Raw genomic sequence first — 22682 nt, forward strand, 5'->3', positions numbered from 1 at the left:
CTAGTTTTGATTAGTTTGCATGTAATTGAACTTTGAATGGAGGAAAAAGCATTTTTTTAGTACACATTTAATATTGGTTATTGACGTTATTCTGCATTTGGTGATATAATTTTATTTGTAACCGAATCCAAATATAAATTGCAAAGAGGGACACAAACCAGGCGACTCGAATTCTCATATCACGGCCATTGTTGATATTAATTAATATAAACCTAGAGACGTATTTAATACGTTGTGAAGAAAGAAATTTGTTTTGACGTCAATTTGAACCGACGATTCTTCTTTAATAGGATGATGTTTATTATGTCAAAACTATTACATATTTGGAATATTTTAATAAAATTAAATCCTGATATAGATAGACCAAACCACCTTAAACATTCGAACTGCATATTTTGAGATGAAAACAATCTCTGATATAAATTCAGTGTCAAACCAAACAATTTGACAAGTAAAATTACATACAATAAAAGAGGGCACATTACTCTTTACACAAAAATTGCAAAGATGAAACAAGGTCTCTTGAATATCAGTTTTATCTCCCATCTCGTGTTTTGGTCATTGTATGACATATCTGCAGCAATATGGATTGTAGTAATAGCATTATAATATGTCGTCAGCGAAAAAATAGCGTAGCAGCTGCGCCATCACTCCAACGCTTACCCAGCAAAGCATAACTGCAGGAACAAAAAGAAGATTATCGTGAGAAGTTGAGAACTGAAGTCAATTGAGCTTCCCTATTTGACACTCAACGCCTATTTTAAGTGCCGTTTTCCCATGTTAGATAAATTACAAAAACAAAATATAAACATACCATTGACGAAGACTAACATGTGGTGGAAATTTGAAATCCCCCGGAAATGAATGCAAATTGGCAGCCTAGGGCCGTGTTAAAAAGTGCACACTTTAAGGAAACAGTGATAGAAACAATAATTTCCATCATACGAGCCCAAGAATCATAACAGTATCAAAATCACTAACAAAAGACCGTATGGTACCTCCCTTGGTGGGAAATATCTTAGAGAAAGATCCTATAATGAAGACATTTTATCTTTACCCATACCCTGCAGTGTTCAGAAAACAAGATAATATGAATGTGCATTATGACATGTAAATTGAGGACAATGACATAATCAACAAAGAAATATGAGTTAAACAACAATATCTTCAATGGAACTTATTGATGAGGAGCATGAGCAATGAGCAACTTAGTATTTCAATTAGGATTTCTCACAATCTCTACATACATGCATATGTCAATGCATATGCACGCAGGACCACAGATATAGTATAAAGGAAAGGTATATAAACAAATATGAATTTTATGCATGTACAGGACAAAATAGTTTCAGTGTATATTTTCAGAATCATGTTCCATTCCTTGAAAAGCGTTTTCATCATAACCAACAACAAATAAGTCTGTATGTGACACAAGCTGGGATTCAGGAAAAAATGAAAACAATTAATGGATGCTTTTGGCAAGTGATTGGAAAGGGCTCTTCTGTTTCTTGTGATTAATATACCGCAGACTCAAGCTGAAGTTAGAGTTGGTTTATGATTCTTTTCTTATTATGAAGAGTGATTGGGTTATATGTAATTGAAAATATCATAGAAGTCAATTGGTTTTGATGCACACTACTGGGACAGTTGCCAAAAGGGAACCCGTGCCTTTCACATTATCGAAAATAACTTTTCGTGAAACGACAGCATTGTCGTGACTCTGGGAAAACAATATCTGCATTCATTTTAAGGAATTGTTTGAATGCCGACTATAAGAGAACAAATATGCTTACAGAAAAATATCAAAAAGCAAAGGAGAAAAAGGAATTGTTGGAATGCCAACTATAAGAGAACAAATATGCTTACAGGCCTAGTTCCTTCTTAGATTCCTCCGGATCAGAAATGCATTCTTCAAATCCAGAAAATCTTCTATGGGCCGACAATTTTCAAGCAATTTATCCCAGTATCCATTTAACTCTACTCCTTCTCTAGTCACCATGCTTTCATCAGACCCCAGTATAGATACCAGGCAAAAATATCGAGGCCGAGAATACGGCACACCAAACTGCAAAGGGCTTAGAATAAATTTTTGCGGTTCAAAATAAATCTCTCTCAGCATAGAAATCATCTTTTCACGTGTATCAGAAGTCTGCAACAAACAACGAAATAGCATAGATGCACAAAAGTTTTAAGAAATGGTAAGGCGACAATAAATAACAGGCTAAACTCAATGCCCCTATGCCTTCTCTTTTCAGTACTTAGGTTTAGTGAGATCCCTGGTTATATAAAAACACTTCACAAGCCAAGAAAATTCGGAATTCAGAAAACCATCTAAAAATTGATTTTATGGAGAATCATATTCATTTTTGAGCTACATACTTAGAATGTTAATGCAATTAGCCCAAACTAAAAGGTAAACATAGCATAACAAACCTCAAATCCAACTACATTCTCCACAAAGAGCATAAGTGGAGGCCGTGAAGTCTGAGGGATGAGTTCGAGAATACTCAAAAAAGATGAAGCTATAGCATCACCCGACCCTTTCTGGAGACCTTAAAGTAAAGAAATTTTAAGAAACTAACAGCAATGGACCAGGAAAATATGATTCCATTTTCCAAAAGCAGAAAAACGCAATATAATGTTAAGGAAAAAGAAACAAGGGAAAACAATCCATCACCCTGTCGTGTGTAAGGTTGGCAGGGGGGGGGGGGGGGTGGATGATAAAAGCCATACTTCTGCCTCATAAGAGTCAACGTCAGCAGCACTCAAGATCTGAATGTCACCAATCATCACAAACGAATGTAGAGGTATTAATTACGAGATGGGCAAAACACTGATACTGAAATCACAAAACACCCATAACCTGTTGCGTATATATATAGAGATGCATGTGTATATTATTTTATAAAAAAAGAGAAGTTAAAAAGTACAAGTGAAGGATAAGACATCAGCCTAACTAATGTAAAAAAGAGGCAGATTAACAACACAATTGGATGCCTTAACTCGACATGCATACTTACACAGCTACTGTTCCAGCAAATACAGATAATTATCCTACTGATAAGAACTAAATGGGATTTCTTTGAAACTACATCCCCGTTAATTGATACTCTCCAATAGTTTCAAAAACTCCATCCAACTCAAAACTTCTTCAATAAAGTCATACAAACTTCAGAGATAGCAAAAATCAGAAATGCTCTCACAGATTGTTATGACACGTGTCATTAATTAAATTCTTTTACTTGGTCATTATCAATAATCCTAACATTTAGGAGCAAGGTTACAGTAGTGGGTTTATTAGAACATGGCTTTAGTTGCTGAGTCTTAGTTATTGGTCAAGTCTGTTGCTATTTCTGTGGTATTTCCGTTGGTGTTATAGCCTACAAAAGGCTGATCGATTAATGAAATAAACAAGGCGCTTCTCCTCTATATCATCTTGTGTTTTCTTTTCTCAAATTTTGCAACAGTGGTATCAGAGCCAGGTTCGAAACAATGGCATCTGAAAATTTTGTGCCAGCTTCTATCCCACGCTTTGATGGTCACTATGATCACTGGAGTATGCTGATGGAAAACTTCTTGAGGTCTAAAGAATATTGGCATGTCGTGGAATCTGGAGTAGCAGAACCAACGGCTGGAGTAATGTTGACAGCAGCACAACAGTCTGAATTAGACTCATTGAAGCTTAAGGATCTTAAAGCCAAGAACTATCTTTTCCAGGCCATTGATCGGTCGACCTTGGAGACGATTCTTTGCAAAGATACTTCAAAGCATATTTGGGATGCAATGAAGAAGAAGCATCAAGGGAACGCGAGGGCGATGCGGGTGATGCTTCAAGGATTTCGGACTGAATTTGAGAATCTACGCATGAAGTCAGGCGAGTCAGTTTCAGACTTCTTCACGAGAACGATGACAATCGCTAACAAGATGCGCATCCATGGAGAGAAAATGGAGGATGTCAATTGTGGAGAAAATCCTTCGATCAATGTCACCTAAATTTAATTTCATTGTTTGTTCTATAGAAGAATCACAAAATATAGATTCTCTTTCAATTGATGAATTACAGAGCTCATTGTTGGTTCATGAAAGAAAGGTTGTCTTGCAAGATAAAGAGGAGCAAGCATTGAAGGTGACAGGTCCTGGTGGAAATCCAAGAAGGAAGGACAGAAATGGGTACAACAAGTCAGAGGAGGATCGAGAAACTGATTGTAATCAGTCAAAGGAAAAATCAAAGTTTGTTGACAAATCAAACATTGAATGTTACAGATGTCACAGGTATGGTCATTACAAATCAGAATGTTACACTAATCTCAATAGAAATCGTGGTGTGAAATCAAATTTTGTAGAACAAGAAGAAGAAATTTCTCTCTTGATGGCATACCATATGAAGGAAGAAATCCACCAGAACATGTGGTACCTAGACACAGGCTGCAGCAACCATATGTGTGGAGATAAAATGATGTTTTCGGAGTTAGATGAAACATTTCGGAACACCGTATCGTTTGGTGATAACTCCAAAGTTTCTGTTATGGGCAAAGGGAGTGTACAAATTAGCACCAAAAGAAATACTAAGCAGGTTATTTCCAATGTCTTCTTTGTTCCAGATTTGAAAACTAACTTGCTTAGTGTTGGTCAGCTTCAAGAGAAGGGATATGAAATCTCTATTAAGGATGGAGTTTGCCGGATTCAAAATGAAAAATTGGGCTTAATCGCTGCAGTCAACATGACAGCAAATCGGATGTTTCCATTGTATCTTGACAACACCACTCAAGCATGTTTTTCCACCAGAGTAGAAGATGAAGCATGGCTATGGCATTTTCGGTATGGGCACTTGAATTTTAATGGCTTAAACACGTTGCAACAAAAGAATATGGTGATGGGTCTTCCGCAAATTCGTATTCCTTCTCAAATATGTGAAGATTGTGTTATTGGTAAACAACATCGGGAGCAATTTCCAAAAGGACAGTCAAGGAGAGCAAAAAAAGTGTTGGAGCTAGTTCATTCAGATTTATGTGGACCCATCAATCCGACATCAAATGGTGGTAAACGTTACTTTATAACATTTATTGACGACTATAGTCGAAAAACTTGGGTTTATCTTTTGCAGGAAAAATCAGAAACTTTTTTAGCTTTCAAAAGTTTCAAAGTTCTGGTTGAAAAAGAAGCAGGTGTTCCAATAAAGATTCTTCGAAGTGATCGTGGTGGTGAGTTCAACTCGGCTGAATTTGTAAATTTCTGTGAGGAACATGGAATTCAGAAGCAACTTACAGCAGCCTATACACCACAACAGAATGGGGTTGCAGAGAGAAAGAATCGTACAATTCTAAACATGGTGCGGTCTGTTTTGACAACAAGCGGAATGCCAAAGAGTTTTTGGCCAGAAGCGATCAATTGGAGCATCCACATATTGAACAGAAGTCCAACTTTAGCTGTCCAAAATGTGACACCTGAAGAAGCATGGAGTGGCTACAAACCAAGCGTTGAGCATTTTAGAGTTTTTGGTTGTATAGCATATGTCCACATTCCAGATCAGAAAAGAAACAAGCTTGATGACAAAGGTGAAAAATGTTTTTTTCTTGGTGTTAGTGAACAGTCAAAAGCATACAAATTGTATGAACCTATCACTAAGAAAATTGTCATTAGTCGTGATGTGATTTTTGATGAGAAGCAGTTCTGGATCTGGAATAAAGACAATGGTGAACAACATATACAAACTGATTTTGATGGAGAAATAAGAGAAGAAAGGCAACAGCCTTTAGATGCCCAACCTGTGGTTGATGTTCAACCAGCAAATAGTCCAGGAAATTCTGATTATGAAATGGTAGATGAACGACAGCAACGAGTTCGAAGACGACCTGCGTGGATGGAGGATTATGAACTAAGTGTAGACCATCTTGAAGATTCACTCACTCACCTTGTTTTATTTTCAGATTCTGATCCAACAGTTTTTGAAGATGCTGTCAAAGACTCTAAATGGAGAAAGGCTATGGATGAAGAAATAGCGGCAATTGAGAAAAACAATACTTGGGAGTTAACGGAGCTTCCACGAGATCAAAAGACAATTGGTGTGAAGTGGGTTTACAAGACTAAGTTGAACAAGGATGGAGAAGTCGACAAATTTAAAGCACGACTAGTGGCAAAAGGTTACAAACAAGAGTATGGGATCGACTACAAAGAAGTCTTCGCACCGGTGGCAAGACATGACACGATCAGACTAGTTATTGCTTTAGCAGCACAAAAATCATGGCCTATCTTCCAGTTGGATGTGAAATCTGCATTCTTGCATGGAGATTTGGAAGAACAAGTTTTCATCGATCAACCTCCCGGCTATATTAAGGTTGGTAATGAGCATAAAGTTTATAAATTGAATAAGGCTCTTTATGGACTAAAACAAGCACCACGAGCTTGGTATAGTCGTATTGAGAATTACTTTCTAAAAGAGGGTTTCAAGAAATGTCCATATGAACATACACTTTTTGTCAAATCTGGAGATACCGAGAAGATGCTTATCGTTTGCCTATATGTTGATGACTTAATTTATACGGGAAATGATAATGCCATGTTTGAATAATTCAAGCTATCCATGATGCTTGAATTTGATATGTCAGATCTTGGTCTCATGAACTATTTTCTTGGCATAGAAGTGATGCAAACTGTTGGTGGTATCTTTATTTCTCAAAAGAAGTATGCTCAAGAAATCTTAGGTAGATTTCAGATGCAGAATTGCAATTCTGTTAGCACACCATGTGAGGGAAATCTCAAGCTAGCTAAAGATCCTGAAGGAAAGAAGGTAGATAGCACTTTGTACAAGCAAATTGTTGGGAGCTTGATGTACTTGACAGCCACAAGGCCAGATATAATGTATGCTGTGAGTCTTATTAGCAGATACATGGAGTGTCCAAAAGAGATGCATATTATAGCAGCAAAGAGGATTTTTCGTTACTTGCAAGGTACCATGAAGTTTGGGCTGTTCTATAAGAAAGAAGAAATGTCAAATTTGTTTGGCTTTACAGACAGTGACTATGCAAGAGATTCAGATGATCGGAAGAGCACTTCTGGTTACGCATTCATTTTGAGCTCGGGAGCTGTTTCGTGGTGTCACGCCCCGAAACTCGGGATTTGACACCGGCGTCGCTCATCAATCGAAAAACGACAAGCCTCGTAGCACAGTATAAACCGAAACCAGTTTATTTCATAAATTCGCCAAAAACAACCACTGTCTTTACAACTGAATAAATTGAATAAATTGCGGAAGCGTTTACAAATAAAATAAACCAACTAAAATCCTTAAATCTTGCAGCATAAATCGAATATAATAATTTCACCAGCCCCAAAACTGGTCCGACTCCTCTTCTTCGACCTGTTCCTCTGATTTATCTTCAGTTTTATCTGGGGAGGTGTAAGGGGGGTGAGTATTTTGGGAAATACTCAGCAAGTGGGGGCCGTTCGAGTACACAACAACATGCATATAACAATTCGAAAATATACACACACACACCATGCATACTTTGACTCATATCACATTCGTATACTTGACCTGACACTGAGATTCCTCTACTTTCAATGGTTTACTGACGTCAGTCCCTAATTTTTATTCCTCTAAGGGGGCGAGGCCGAATCGGTTATATCCCCACCGTATGAGGGTCATGTCATAGTTGGGATTCCCTCCCATATCCAGTCGGATCCTCACAGTGTCAACATAAACTCATGCAGAAATCATAACCAGAAGGGGTAGAAAAGAGTTGTACTCGACCGAAATTTAATAAAACCGAAAATTACATGCACCGAAATACATGCACCGAAAAATGCAACAATTTAAAACAAGCCCACTTACCTTAAGCTTCTTGAAGAAAAACGTAAAACTCCGGTGGCTGGACTGCGGCAGCGCTTCGCCGTGCACGAAAAAAAATCCTAAGAAACTAGGTGTGTTTCTCGAAAATTTGAGAGAAAAGTGGTGTGAATTTTCGAGACCCATGCCCTCCTATTTATAGGGGTTGGCTGCTATCCTGATCGTGTATCAAATCTCGTTGATTCTGAATCAAATCTTCATCTAAAATCGTGATCAAATCTACCCTTATTCTTATCCTAAATTTCGAAAATATATAATTATATCCAAGCTAATTTTCGAAATTAAGCCTTGCCCAGTCTGTGAAATTTCGACTTTTGTGTCTAATTCCCAATATTCGGTAGATTTTTGACTTCCTAAAATAATAAAAATTATATTTCTAAAATCCCACAAATTTGCTTACTTAAATCCGAAATTATTGGTATTTTTCCACAAATAATATTTGGATTATTTTTCCTAAAATCCTGGTAGCTGAACTTTTAAATTTTTCCCAAGGCTGCATTTTATCGTGTAGACTTTTCCCTTATCTATGATTTTCGAAAATCACTTAATATTCTCCCCTAATTTTCGAAAATCCCTTGACAAATCCTCAAGATTTTTGCTCCATGATTGAGTTATCTTCTCGCTTAAATTTTTATCCGGTTGATATTTCTATAAATCTCAAATATTCTGATAAACAAAATACACACGATATTATTTAAATCCTTGAGTTCCAAAAACCACAAATCCTGAGAATCTCCAAAATCTTGATACAAAAATATTATTGTGATAAAATAAAATCCGGGATTTTACATCCCTCCCTCCTTATGGGAAGTTTCGTCCTCGAAACTTGAGTTGGCTTGGTCTGAGAAAAGATACGGGTATTGGTTCCTCATATTTTCTTCTAGCTCCCACGTGGCTTCTCTTTCAGTGTGGTTAGACCATTGCACCTTGACGTATGGAATGACTCGTCGCCTTAGTGCTTGGTCCTTGGAATCCACAATTCTGATGGGAACTTCTTCGTACTTCAGCTCTTCTCCCAAGTTACTTTCGATTACGAGCGGTTCTACTTCCAACACATGGCTTGGATCTGAGATGTATTTCCGCAGTTGGGATACATGGAAGACGTTATGAATTCTGGACATGTTTGGCGGTAGAGCCAGTCTGTATGCCAGTGTGCCCACTTTTTCCAAAATTTCAAAGGGTCCTACATAGCGAGGGTTTAGCTTCCCAGCTTTACTGAATCGGACAACTCCCTTCATAGGCGACACTTTTACATAGGCCTTCTCGCCAACGTTGAACTCTACTGGCCTTCTTTTCAGATCCGCCCAACTCTTTTGTCGATCTTGAGCTGCCTTGAGTTTCTCTCGGACGACTGTAACCTTGTCTATGGTTATCTGTACAAGCTCAGGTCCCACTATGGCTTTCTCTCCCACTTCATCCCAATATAGGGGTGATCGACATTTCCTTCCATACAGAGCTTCATATGGAGCCATCCCAATACTGCTGTGATAGCTGTTATTATAGGCAAACTCGATCAATGGCAGGTGAGTGCTCCAATGGTTACTGAATTCTAGGGCGCACGCTCGCAGCATGTCTTCCAAGGTTTGAATTGTTCTCTCAGTTTGTCCATCGGTTTGAGGGTGATAGGCCGTACTAAGAGTGACTTTCGTTCCCATGGCCCCTTGGAAGCTCTTCCAAAAACGCGAGACGAACCTCGGGTCTCTATCAGACAGGATGCTCACTGGCACCCCATGTAGTCTCACAATGTTGTCCATATATAGCGAAGCCAACTTCTCGAGATTGTAATTCATTCGAACGGGTAGAAAGTGTGCAGTCTTTGTGAGTCTGTCTACGATCACCCATATACCGTCGTGGCCTTGCCTGGACTTCGGCAATCCAACCACAAAGTCCATGGAAATATGCTCCCATTTCCACTCGGGAATTTCCAGGGGTTGCAGTAATCCTCCAGGTCGCTGGTGTTCTGCTTTGACCTGCTGGCATGTCTGACATCTGGAGACGAATTCAGCTACATCTCCTTTCATGCCATTCCACCAGAAGCTATTCTTGAGGTCTCTGTACATTTTCGTACTGCCTGGATGGACTGAGAACTTCGACTTATGCGCCTCTGCCATTATCTCCTGACGAAGGTTGTCCCTGTCGGGCACACACAGTCTTCCTTTCATCCATAAGGTCCCTTTGTCATCAACCCGATGATCTTGAGACTTTCCTTCTCTGACTTGATCTTTTAGTTTGGTCAGTGCTGGGTCTTGATCTTGGTTTAATTTGACGATCTCCCGCAGACATGGCTGGGCTGAGAGGGAAGCTAGAGTCACTTTTCCTGGGCCCTTCCGACTTAGCGCATCAGCCACTTTGTTTGCTTTACCCGGATGGTAGCTTATAGTCAAGTCGTAGTCTTTCAGTAGTTCAATCCACCGTCTCTGTCTCATGTTTAGCTCCTTTTGGGTGAACAGATACTTGAGGCTCTGGTGGTCTGTGAAAATCTCACACTTAGCACCATAGAGATAGTGCCTCCAGATTTTTAAGGCGAAGACAACCGCTGCTAGCTCCAGATCATGAGTAGGGTAGTTCTGTTCGTGCGGTTTCAACTGCCTTGATGCGTAGGCGATCACTCTTCCCTCTTGCATTAGTACGCATCCCAAACCTTCCTTAGAAGCGTCACTGTAGATGGTGAATTCCTTGTCTTCCGTGGGTAAGACTAGTACTGGCGTGGATGCGAGCTTTTCTTTTAATGTCTGAAAACTTTTCTCGCAACCTTCGTCCCAGATGAACTTGGAATTCTTTTGCGTGAGTCTAGTCAGTGGTATGGCGATTGAAGAGAAACCTTCAACGAACTTTCTGTAATAGCCTGCCAGTCCAAGAAAGCTCCTGATGTCTGTGGCGTTCTTAGGTTTTGGCCACTCTGTAATTGCCTCAACTTTCTTGGGATCCACTGATACTCCTGCTTCTGAGATCACGTGCCCTAAAAAGGATACACTTTTCAGCCAGAACTCACATTTCTTCAACTTGGCGTAGAGCTCTTTCTCCCTTAAAGTCTGTAGTGCGATGCGGAGATGCTTTTCATGATCTTTTTCACTGGGAGAATAGACGAGAATGTCGTCAATAAATACCACTATGAACTGATCCAGGAATGGTTTGAAGACTCTGTTCATTAAGTCCATGAAGGCTGCAGGCGCGTTGGTCAGTCCAAAAGGCATCACTGTGAACTCAAAATGCCCATATCTTGTCCGAAAGGCTGTCTTGGGAATATCTTCTGCCCTGACCTTCAATTGATGGTAACCCGTCCTCAGGTCTAGCTTAGAGAATACGGCGGCTCCCTTAAGCTGATCAAATAGGTCGTCTATTCTCGGGAGAGGGTACCTGTTCTTGATAGTAATCTTGTTCAATTCTCTGTAGTCGATACACAGTCTCATGCTCCCATCTTTCTTCCTTACAAAGAGTACTGGTGCTCCCCATGGGGACACGCTAGGTCGAACTTGCTTTTTGTCCAGCAATTCCTGGAGTTGCTCTTTTAACTCCTTGAGTTCAGCTGGTGCCATCCGGTAAGGTGCTTTGGAAATTGGTGCTGCACCTGGAGTTAGATTAATTTCGAACTCGACTTCGCGGTCCGGGACTGTCCCTGGGAGTTCTTCTGGAAAGACATCCGGGAACTCACATGCTATTGGGATGTCTTCTATTCTCAGTTCGACTTCTCCTTGCACCTCGCTGACCATAGCTAGGTAGATGTCTTCTCCGGATTTCATGGCCTTCCATGCTTGTGAAGCGGAAAGGAGTGATTTTCGTTTCTTGGATTTACCGTGAAACACGACCTCTCCCTGACCTGGGGTTCGGAGTTTGACTTCCTTTCCTTTACAATCTACTATTGCATTGTTTTTGGCTAACCAATCCATCCCTAAGATGATGTCGAAATCGACCATGATCAACTGTATCAAGTCGGCGCTAAAAGTCTGATTATTGATACTGATTTTACAATCTCTGTGAATTTCGTGGGTTTCAATGGCCCTACTTGTAGGTGTAGCTATTCGAAAGGGCTCGTTTAGTTTCTCAGGCTTACATCCTAACTTCTTAGCAAATCTTTTAGACATAAACGAATGGGTAGCTCCACAGTCAAATAACACATAAGCAGGCACTTGCTGAATAAATATGGTACCTGACACGACATCGTTTGCGTCGTCCGCTTCCTCTTGCGTCATAGCAAACACTCTAGCGTTAGGCTGATTCTCTTTTGGTTTGTTGGGGTTAGCTCCCACATTCTGCCCAGTTCCCCTGTTGGGCCCAGCTGCTTGATTGGTGGCGGTAGGACATTCAGAAATTCGGTGTCCCGGTTTTCCACATCCGAAGCACGCTCCACTGGCCCTTCGACATTCCCCGGGGTGTCTGAAACCGCATTTTGGGCACGGTTTGGGTCCTTGGTAGTTGGCTGCTGAGGTTTGCCCTAAAGATGGTCCGCCTGATTGGTTCGGTTTCCTGAACTTCTGTCCACCCTGTGCAGACTGACTGGCAAGAGGGCGCTTGTTCTTAAACTCTCCCTCCCTGCGGCGTATATCTGTTTCAGCTCGGATAGCTGCGCCCATAAGATCTGAAAAATTGGCGGCCTGATACACTGCTAGGGCTGACTGAATTCGACTGTTCAATCCTCTCTTAAACCGGTGCAGTTTCAAAACTTCATCCGCCATGATTGCCGGAGCATACGACCCAAGGGCATTAAACTGGGATGTGTACTCCACCACTGACATATCGGGGGCTTGAGTGAGATTTTCAAATTCACTCAATTTCTGCAATCTGACTTCCGCTGGGTAGTACTGTTTCAGAAATGTCTCTCGGAAGTTCTGCCATGTGACTGGTCCGGTAGCGATCATGGCTGGTGAGACTGCTTCCCACCACTTAGCTGCTCTGTCTTCTAAGAAAGGCACAACCACATCTACTTTGAGTGCCTCGGGGACTTCCAATAGTCGCAGTTGAGTCTCGACGGTCTTTAGCCAATTCTGGCCCATTTCAGGATCGGCATCACCGCTGAAGGTCGGACACCTGTTTTTGCGAAGGGACTCATAATGGAATTTGACTCCATTCGGCGGTGGTGGAGGAGGTGGTTGATTAGCGTTTGGGTTTATCAACCCTTGCAGTGTGGTCGCCACTATGGTGGCTATAGCCATCAGATCGGCTCGGCTTAGGCCGACTGCAGGTGGTGGTCCGTTCTCTTGTCGATTTTCTTGCCTATTTTCCTGCTCATTTTCCTGCCTGTTCTCGCGATCAGTGTTAGCGTAACGTGGGTTGCGGTTCTGTCTTGGAGGTCTGCCAGCCATTTCCTACAATCGCAAGTTCTAAGAATTTGTACGAGTAGGTTTTATGCAATAGATTGCGCAGTAGTAAATTGAAATCAATGGAACAAATAAAATATTTTATTGATTTATCAAAATAGATGAACAAGACCAACCTAAATAAATGAACATGACCAAATCTAAAAATAGATAAATGTACTGAACAAAAGAAATGTAGCAACAACGGAAACAAAAGAAAATTGGTTCACTAAATATCCTAATCTGCTATCTCGCCATTTCCCACTGCCATATCAGGTGGGGCTTCTTCCTCCTCGGGTTCTGGCATCTCGGGGTCCAAGAACTCTGCAAGATGCATCTGGAGGTCTTGATTTTCTGACTCCAACTCCTCAATCCGCTCCTTGTGTGTCAGAATTCTTCCTACCGCAATATCCAACTCACTTCTTACTTGTGCGCAGTTCGCATCCTTCTTCTGAATGATCACCTTTTCTCTTTCCTTCCTTTCGTGTATCTCCTTGATAAACTTTTGGTTACACTCCTGATAGTTGCGTGACCACGTCCCATGACTCGTCAATCCTCAGCTTATCTCTCTTTCGTGCTTCAGTTAACTCGGTAATGCGCTTATCCATTTCCTCCCTTGCCTGCTTGGCTTGACGCAGTGCTGTGACTAGTGAGTCTTGAAGCTCGGTATTATGTTCGTTGACGAGCTGGAACATTTCAAATACCTCATTGATTCTTTTCTCTTTTACCTCCAGCTTGGTCGTCAGGTCCTCCACCTGTTGTCTCCTCTTGAAGTTGGTAGCCCTCATCCTTCTAATGGTTTTCTCATGGTTCCTGAGGGCCCATCCGCTAGAACTCATAATATTCCGGGTGTGCGCGTACGATTGGTGACCATCCAACTGAATCGATTCGATGAGAGCAATAGGGGTCACTTTCTTACGAGCGGTGAGACGCGTACGAGTCATTTCCTGGAACAATAAAGAAAGGAAATGCTCAGAATATATAAAAAATATAGGACAGAATAAATATCAAGAATTTATAGAGCAGGGTATCGAAATATAAATATTTTCGAAAAATAAAAATTTCCCGAAAATAGGAGAATAAAATCGGCGGGTTGACTCGCTGAATTCGGACGAGTTGACTCGCCGGGTTGACTCGTCGGATAACGGTCGGAGCACAAGCGTATGACGGCGACGGCGTAAGGGTCACGGAACCGGTGACGGAACGTCAAAATTCGGCCGGAAAATCTTCTAATTTGGCCGAAAACGTGCGCAACTCGCTAAATATCTCAAATTTGGGGGTTTTTGATTTCGTGATCCGATCCTAAAATTGATTGGTTCTAAACGTTACCCATGGATCATATATCGTTCAGTAAAATTTAATTTAAAATCGGAGTAAGATTGATAGGGTAATTGGACCAAAATATTTGCGGCGATTTAGGGTTTATACGAGAATTGGTAGATCTAAAATTCTCGTCGCATACGGACGCGAAATCCAAAATTGGTTGAGGGCTTTGGTTCGTTTCGTCGAGACGATTCTGGAAATGGTCTCCGCTCGACGAACGGGTATCGGCAACGGCCGGAATCGGCGAAGAACGCGGCGTCTCCCTAAGGCGCTGTTTGGCCGAAAAATTTCCGAAAAATATTTCCGAATTTTTTTTTTTTGAAACTCGATTTTTCCACTCGGATTATGAACCTGGCGGCTCTGATACCACTTAAATGTCACGCCCCGAAACTCGGGATTGACACCGGCGTCGCTCATCAATCGAAAAACGACAAGCCTCGTAGCACAGTATAAACCGAAACCAGTTTATTTCATAAATTCGCCAAAAACAACCACTGTCTTTACAACTGAATAAATTGCGGAAGCGTTTACAAATAAAATAAACCAACTAAAATCCTTAAATCTTGCAGCATAAATCGAATATAATAATTTCACCAGCCCCAAAACTGGTCCGACTCCTCTTCTTCGACCTGTTCCTCTGATTTATCTTCAGTTTTATCTGGGGAGGTGTAAGGGGGGTGAGTATTTTGGGAAATACTCAGCAAGTGGGGGCCGTTCGAGTACACAACAACATGCATATAACAATTCGAAAATATACACACACACACCATGCATACTTTGACTCATATCACATTCGTATACTTGACCTGACACTGAGATTCCTCTACTTTCAATGGTTTACTGACGTCAGTCCCTAATTTTTATTCCTCTAAGGGGGCGAGGCCGAATCGGTTATATCCCCACCGTATGAGGGTCATGTCATAGTTGGGATTCCCTCCCATATCCAGTCGGATCCTCACAGTGTCAACATAAACTCATGCAGAAATCATAACCAGAAGGGGTAGAAAAGAGTTGTACTCGACCGAAATTTAATAAAACCGAAAATTACATGCACCGAAATACATGCACCGAAAAATGCAACAATTTAAAACAAGCCCACTTACCTTAAGCTTCTTGAAGAAAAACGTAAAACTCCGGTGGCTGGACTGCGGCAGCGCTTCGCCGTGCACGAAAAAAAATCCTAAGAAACTAGGTGTGTTTCTCGAAAATTTGAGAGAAAAGTGGTGTGAATTTTCGAGACCCATGCCCTCCTATTTATAGGGGTTGGCTGCTATCCTGATCGTGTATCAAATCTCGTTGATTCTGAATCAAATCTTCATCTAAAATCGTGATCAAATCTACCCTTATTCTTATCCTAAATTTCGAAAATATATAATTATATCCAAGCTAATTTTCGAAATTAAGCCTTGCCCAGTCTGTGAAATTTCGACTTTTGTGTCTAATTCCCAATATTCGGTAGATTTTTGACTTCCTAAAATAATAAAAATTATATTTCTAAAATCCCACAAATTTGCTTACTTAAATCCGAAATTATTGGTATTTTTCCACAAATAATATTTGGATTATTTTTCCTAAAATCCTGGTAGCTGAACTTTTAAATTTTTCCCAAGGCTGCATTTTATCGTGTAGACTTTTCCCTTATCTATGATTTTCGAAAATCACTTAATATTCTCCCCTAATTTTCGAAAATCCCTTGACAAATCCTCAAGATTTTTGCTCCATGATTGAGTTATCTTCTCGCTTAAATTTTTATCCGGTTGATATTTCTATAAATCTCAAATATTCTGATAAACAAAATACACACGATATTATTTAAATCCTTGAGTTCCAAAAACCACAAATCCTGAGAATCTCCAAAATCTTGATACAAAAATATTATTGTGATAAAATAAAATCCGGGATTTTACACGTGGTCTTCAAAAAAACAACCAATTATAACCTTATCAACAACTGAAGCAGAGTTTGTTGCTGCAACAGCTTGTACATGTCAAGCTATTTGGTTAAGAAAGGTTCTTGAGGAACTTCATTTCAAGCAAGAAGGAGCAACCACAACAGTTCAGCAATAAAACTCTCCAGAAATTCTGTACTACATGGAAGAAGCAAGCACATCGATGTAAGGTTTCATTTCCTAAGAAACTTGACAAAAGAAGGAATCATTGATCTCATCTACTGCAAGAGTGAAGATCAAGTTGCTGATATTTTTACCAAGCCTCTCAAGTTGCAGGCATTTCAGAGACTTAGAAAGTTGCTTGGTGTTTGTGTAATGGAGAACTCATTAAACTGAAACCTTTCAGTTTAAGGGTGGGAATGTTATGACACGTGTCATTAATTAAATTCTTTTACTTGGTCATTATCAATAATCCTAACATTTAGGAGCAAGGTTACAGTAGTGGGTTTATTAGAACATGGCTTTAGTTGCTGAGTCTTAGTTATTGGTCAAGTCTGTTGCTATTTCTGTGGTATTTCCGTTGGTGTTATAGCCTACAAAAGGCTGATCGATTAATGAAATAAACAAGGCGCTTCTCCTCTATATCATCTTGTGTTTTCTTTTCTCAAATTTTGCAACACAGATTAGATCAATTGACAACGAACAGTGTGCAACTGAGACAATAGATTAAAAGTGAAACCTCGTGGGGATGGTGGCCAAACTTGTGCTCATATACATCATTCGCTATGTCGCTGATGTCAAATGCTTCCACGACTTCCGCGTTCACGCCCGCCTTCATCAACGAATATCTCTATGGAAACCATTCACACAAAAAAGATCCCAGAGTCACACGAAAATCCCACACGTATTCCGCAGGAATATCTAAAAAATGAAAATGTTTTACCATGCCACCAATGCCACTGTAGTTCTCCTTTCCAGCTCAATCTTGCAGCGAACTCTCTTCAAACTGTAGTCCATTGGCGCAGTGAAGCCCGTCTTCGACGCAAATTATATTTTTGTTGGGCCTGGACAAACCAATTTGTTTAGATTTGGGCCTTAATTCTGGACTTTCTCAATGATTTATATTTATATTTATTATTTTAATTTTCATGTCTTACATATGATTAAAAAAAATACGTAATTAAAATTTATTGATATCTACGAAAAAAATAGGTGAGGGATCGAATTCAAATTGACGTCAGACTGAATCCAAGAGCCCCCATTTTCCCTCCATTCTACGCTCCTCAAATTTGAAAAACAAGCAACACATTCCTCTCAATCTTTGCAGATGGCGCCGCTCAATCCCAACTCAAAGCCCAGGATCAGTTCCAATCCTTCTTCCTTGATATCGTCGAGGGCAACCCCAATTATCGGCGATGATGATTTCCGAGATCGCCCTTCGTCATCAATCTCTGCTTCGAAAACCAGCTCACTCAGATCTCATGACACAACCACCATCCGAACATCCAAAAAGCTGAAGAAACAGCATCCCGGAAAGGAGAACAGCTTTCCAATCGAGTTGGAGCTAGATTGGGGTTGTGGGTTGGATTTCATCGAACCAACCCTCGATTTATTGGATGCAAAAGGAGTCGATTTACATAGTGATGCTTCGATGGAGTCAAAATTATTGATAGAACATGAAGAAGATGAGCAAAATTTTCGTGGTGAAGAGTTCATGGAGGAAGGAAGCACGCAGCTTGACGTGTTGCTGAAGCTGTGCAACGACGTTGACGAGCGGGGGATTGATAGGGATGGGAGTGGTTTAAGGTTTTCGGAGGAAGATAAATTCGATGAATTGATATCTTGTCCTATCTGTGGAGCTGATATTTCTGGTGTGAGTGATGATATGAGGCAGGCGCACACCAATGAATGCCTTGACAAAATGGCCGACGCGAACGATGTGGTACCTCTTTGCTCTTATTCTTCATTGGAGCATCTGTTACACGCTTGCTGCTTGCATATATTCTCGTATCATTGCATGTGGTTTGGAAAGTTTTGTGATGAAGATCTGCAAGTCTGTTTCCACAATCTTGAATAATTTTTGTGTTAGGATGAGAAAGATTGTAGTTAAACTAACCAAGTTTGAGGAAAATTAATTGCGAACAAAGTTTATCCGTTATTCAATGTTAATGACCTGGGAAAAGCCTCGCACATGAGAGATTTGCATCAGACGTTCAAGTATGGGTCCAATTTTTACTAAATTGGAATTGTTGAAACTTTTAGATGTTATGCCAAAAACATAGGAGAAATCTCTTGACACCGATTCAGGTATCTGCTGACTCATTCTTATTGAAATTGTTTGCTGAAATGTGGTTACGGATGCTACCTTTTTTAATGTTATCATTTGAACCATTGTGTCCTTTTTTCCCTTAAAAGTATCCCTTCAATGTAATCAATATCTATTGATTTCATAGCATAACGTAAGGCACCTCAATTTTTTCAGGTGGCAGTTTATGGTGATGATACAAGAACATATCAATGCCCTGGACAAGTTCTCGATGCTACTCCCCTTAAATCTACTGATAAAGATGCTAATGTATCTCGAGTTGTGGAATGGCTGCGGAATTTGGGCCTAGCCAAGTATGAAGATATTTTTATAAGGGAGGAGATCGATTGGGATGCGTTCCAGTTGTTGACAGAAGAGGTGTGTTTTGTATCTAGGACTATCCCAGGAATATTACGAGGCCACATATTAGTCATGAAATTTCAAAGAAACAAAGAAAGACTGAAATGGGTCTTTTCTGGAAAAAACAGATAAATATGCTGTGGAACTGTTCTGTGCTTGAGTGTAGATAACTTTGTTTACATCAACAGATTTTCCTCTCTCCAAGGATAAAAACTTATGTTGTAACTGGCAGCATGGCATCAATATATCATGCTTACAAACTTAAGATTCGCTAATCTTTGCTCACTCAGGTTTTTAATTTTAGTGCAGGATTTATAAAAAATGTTGTAGTCGAATATCATTTTCTGCCTGTGTTAGAGAATGATCAAATTTGGTCTAGAGTCTTAATGTGCAATCATGCTTGAATTTTTTTATAGAGGTAATGGTCTCTTGTTAAGTCTTGTTATTTGACAGAGTTGGGTGTTCATGTAACATATTGGTGTGGCTTGCTACTTATTGAACCTGATGTATGGTAAATTTCAACCAATATGAAATCATTGTTCATCGGTTGACCAAAATGTACTGAATATCGCTAGTTTTTTCCTGACAGGAACTATGCATCATTGGTGTTTCGGCACTTGGTCCAAGAAAAAAAATTATTCACGCTCTTGAACAGTTGAGACATGATTCAACGAGAGCAGATGAACCAACGACAGATCTCTCTAAAGGTGTTGCTGATGAGGCTAAACTCGTAACAAACAAGTTGATTACTGATTACTTTTCTGGTCCTCAATCTGAAAGAAAAAGTGTCAGGGTGACTTCTAATGGACAAACCAATGTTAAGAGAAGCCAGGCAAATCGTACTCGAAGGAGTGTTCAACGAAAAGATTGCATCAGGAATGGAAAACAGAAAGATGTTCCATTGTGGTGTTGCATACCAGGAACAGCATTTAGAGTGGTAAACTTTATATTATCAAGAAGAAACATCACTATCCTTTGATTATGTATAGTTTACCACGCTGATTCTGCGAGCTTCTTTTTATTTTGTTGTCTGCTAAATGTTCTTGTAATTGTGTATTTTATTGATCAACCTCTCAGTACACAATCCCAACAATTCAGAATATTATATTTGCTGTATTTGAGTAGCTGATAATAACTTTAAATTCCATGTATTTTGCAGGATGCCTTTAAGTACCTAAAAAGGGATTGTTCCCACTGGTTTCTCACTCACTTCCATTTAGATCGTAAGTCCTTATTATGGCTCTCGAAGGATACTCTAGAAAATGACTTTGTTTTTATGATCATGCTTGTTATAATCAAGAAAGCAATTTTTTTTTGTTGACTTGATTCATATTTTCTTGTAATACTGGAGTTGATAATTCAAAAGAAACCACCATTACATGAAGATCAGAACGGGCATTATTTATTGAATTTCCAGACTGAATATGTGTGCAAATTTGATGTAAATCCTTACTTCCTATAGGCAGACAATGTTCAGTGTTCTGAAGAAGCTAGGTTTTCTAGGAAGTTTTTGGTGGGCTGGAAACTATTAAATGGGGAACAAAAACACAAATAAATCTTAAAGAAAATGTAATATTGAATTAACAATACAGCTGTACGATAAGCAGTTGCAACTGACTTCGCATATTTTGAGGAAAAAGTTTGATTATCGGACCCCCTTTTTTGAAATCATTTGGGAGGAAAATAGTAATTAATACATTTATGTTGTGTTACTATCTGCAGATTATCAGGGACTTACAAAATCGTTCTGTCACGGGATTATATATTGTTCCTCAATTACAGCAAAGCTGGTTAAGCTGAAAATTGGTATCTCACCAGACAAAATTAAAGTTTTGCCCCTCAACCAGAAGATAAATATCGCAGGAACTACTGTCATGTGCTTTGATGCAAACCATTGCCCTGGTGCAATTATTATCTTATTTGAACCGCCCAATGGTAAGGTGTGGACCAGACTTGTTAAACAAATATGTATTCTTTTGCTGTTCGTGTTTCTAAGATTGATCTTTCTGTTCTCAATATATGCAGCCCGTTTTACATACTGGGGATTTCCGGTTTGGGGAGGAAATGACAAAACTATCTTTTTTACACGTTTGTCCCATCCACACTCTCATCCTTGACACAACATATTGTGACCCTCAGGTGAGTAAAGCCCTTGGGGAGATAGTTTGCTCAATTCACACATCTTCTGGGTTTTTTTGGATAATTTTAAAAAGCAACTTATTCTTAACTTGTTAGCATATACGGCTATATCTTTATGCTGCAGAATCAATAGTATGTGTTTTCTTTCTGTCCTGCAGTATGACTTTCCGAAACAGGAGGCTGTAATTCAGTTTGTCATTGATTCCATTCAAGCCGAAGCTTTCAACCCCAAAACTTTGTTTTTGATTGGAAGCTATACCATTGGTAGCATCTCTATTCCATTATTTTTTTACGACAACTCGATCAATGTTGATCCATATATCTTCTATTATTCTGATTTTAGTCTTTCTCAGACCGGAATTCTCTCTCCATAATCCTATAATCATTTTTTCTTACATTTTGTCCATTGACAGGAAAAGAAAGGCTTTTTATAGAGGTGGCAAGAGTTCTTCGCAAGAAAATCTATGTCACTTCTGCGAAACTACGCATCTTGGAATGTTTGGATCTGCAAAAAGAAGATATGCAATGGCTTACACTAAATGAACAAGAGAGCCATATTCATGTTGTGCCCATGTGGAGCATTGCCAGTTTCAAACGGCTGAAGCATATGTCTAACCAATACATGGTAAATATGTTTCCTTAGTATGTCAATCTCATGGATCACATAATATTTATCTGTCTTCAACCTTTTGTTTTTATAATTTCTTTCATTAATGGCTATTTCATTCAATTTTTGACAGGGTCGATATAGTTTGATAGTTGCCTTCTCCCCCACTGGCTGGTCATTTGGAAAAGGGAAGAAGTCTACTGGGAAAAGGTGGCAGCAAGGCACCATTATAAGGTGAACTAGGTTATCAAAACTACATAATAACTTATGTAGAGTTTATTTTTTCGCCACCGGGTAAAATTATGCCTAGCAAACACCAATGTGGTGCGACACCACTAATCAGTTCAGTGAAAGTTATGTCCCATTAGGTCTAGCTTGAATTTCTGTACTCATGGATTAGATTGTTTTCAAGTAGTAATTTAAACTTGAACATTGATTGTTGTATTAATTTTTTCAGGTACGAGGTACCATATAGTGAACATAGCAGCTTCACAGAGCTGCGGGACTTTGTTAAGCTCATTTCTCCGGTGGACATCATCCCTAGTGTCAATAATCATGGCCGAGATTCTCATAATTCGATGGTCTCTCATCTCTTAGCTTAGGCAGTAAATGTCTTTCGTGTGTATTAATGAATTACAATATTAGTTGTATTTGCATGTTTTCCGACTTTCTTAAAGTGACAAATTTCCAGTTTTTGTAGGGGACTGCGTAAGACCAATGGCAAAGCCTAAACGTCCGCAAAACATGGAGGAATATCAGTTCTTATCTTGTGATCAACAAACTCAAATCACACCACAAGAACCTCGCAACTTAATCACTTGCTCAAATAAAACATTGAAATTTGCTAAAAATGATACACTGCCATTTAAATCCCCAACTCCAAGCAAAGTTTATTCACTGATACCCTCTTCGTAAAATAC

The 22682-nt window shown here is 39.7% G+C and overlaps 2 protein-coding genes across 11 annotated transcripts; one reads left to right on the forward strand and one right to left on the reverse strand.

Annotated features, from left to right (window-relative positions):
- Positions 1–361: 361 nt before the first annotated feature.
- LOC140831989 (tRNA (cytosine(38)-C(5))-methyltransferase 2-like) lies at positions 362–17354 on the reverse strand. 10 transcript variants are annotated; one of them, XR_012117988.1, is made up of 6 exons: positions 17295–17354; positions 17091–17201; positions 2678–2772; positions 2434–2544; positions 1867–2149; positions 364–1064 (listed from the first exon to the last, which is right to left on the reverse strand). XR_012117988.1 is itself a non-coding variant. In XM_073195736.1 (4 exons), the coding sequence occupies exons 1-3, from the start codon at positions 17187–17189 to the stop codon at positions 1871–1873; spliced, it is 489 nt and encodes a 162-aa protein (XP_073051837.1). In that variant the 5' UTR covers positions 17190–17288; the 3' UTR covers positions 364–1064; positions 1867–1870. The 10 variants fall into 10 exon arrangements, 1 of the variants encoding a protein (XP_073051837.1); XR_012117995.1 differs by lacking the exon at positions 17295–17354 and having other exon boundaries at positions 362–1064; positions 1867–2065; positions 2434–2552; positions 17091–17288; XR_012117994.1 differs by lacking the exon at positions 17295–17354 and having other exon boundaries at positions 363–1064; positions 1867–2065; positions 17091–17288.
- A 234-nt stretch (positions 17355–17588) lies between these two features.
- On the forward strand, positions 17589–22535 carry LOC140831991 (uncharacterized). The gene is made up of 10 exons (XM_073195739.1): positions 17589–18290; positions 18834–19034; positions 19606–19953; positions 20176–20239; positions 20739–20956; positions 21042–21155; positions 21314–21419; positions 21569–21780; positions 21896–21996; positions 22220–22535. The coding sequence occupies exons 1-10, from the start codon at positions 17679–17681 to the stop codon at positions 22362–22364; spliced, it is 2121 nt and encodes a 706-aa protein (XP_073051840.1). The 5' UTR covers positions 17589–17678; the 3' UTR covers positions 22365–22535.
- Positions 22536–22682: the final 147 nt, after the last annotated feature.

This window comes from Primulina eburnea, chromosome 5 (genome assembly GCF_022965805.1).
Source record: "Primulina eburnea isolate SZY01 chromosome 5, ASM2296580v1, whole genome shotgun sequence".
Lineage (NCBI taxonomy): Eukaryota > Viridiplantae > Streptophyta > Magnoliopsida > Lamiales > Gesneriaceae > Primulina > Primulina eburnea.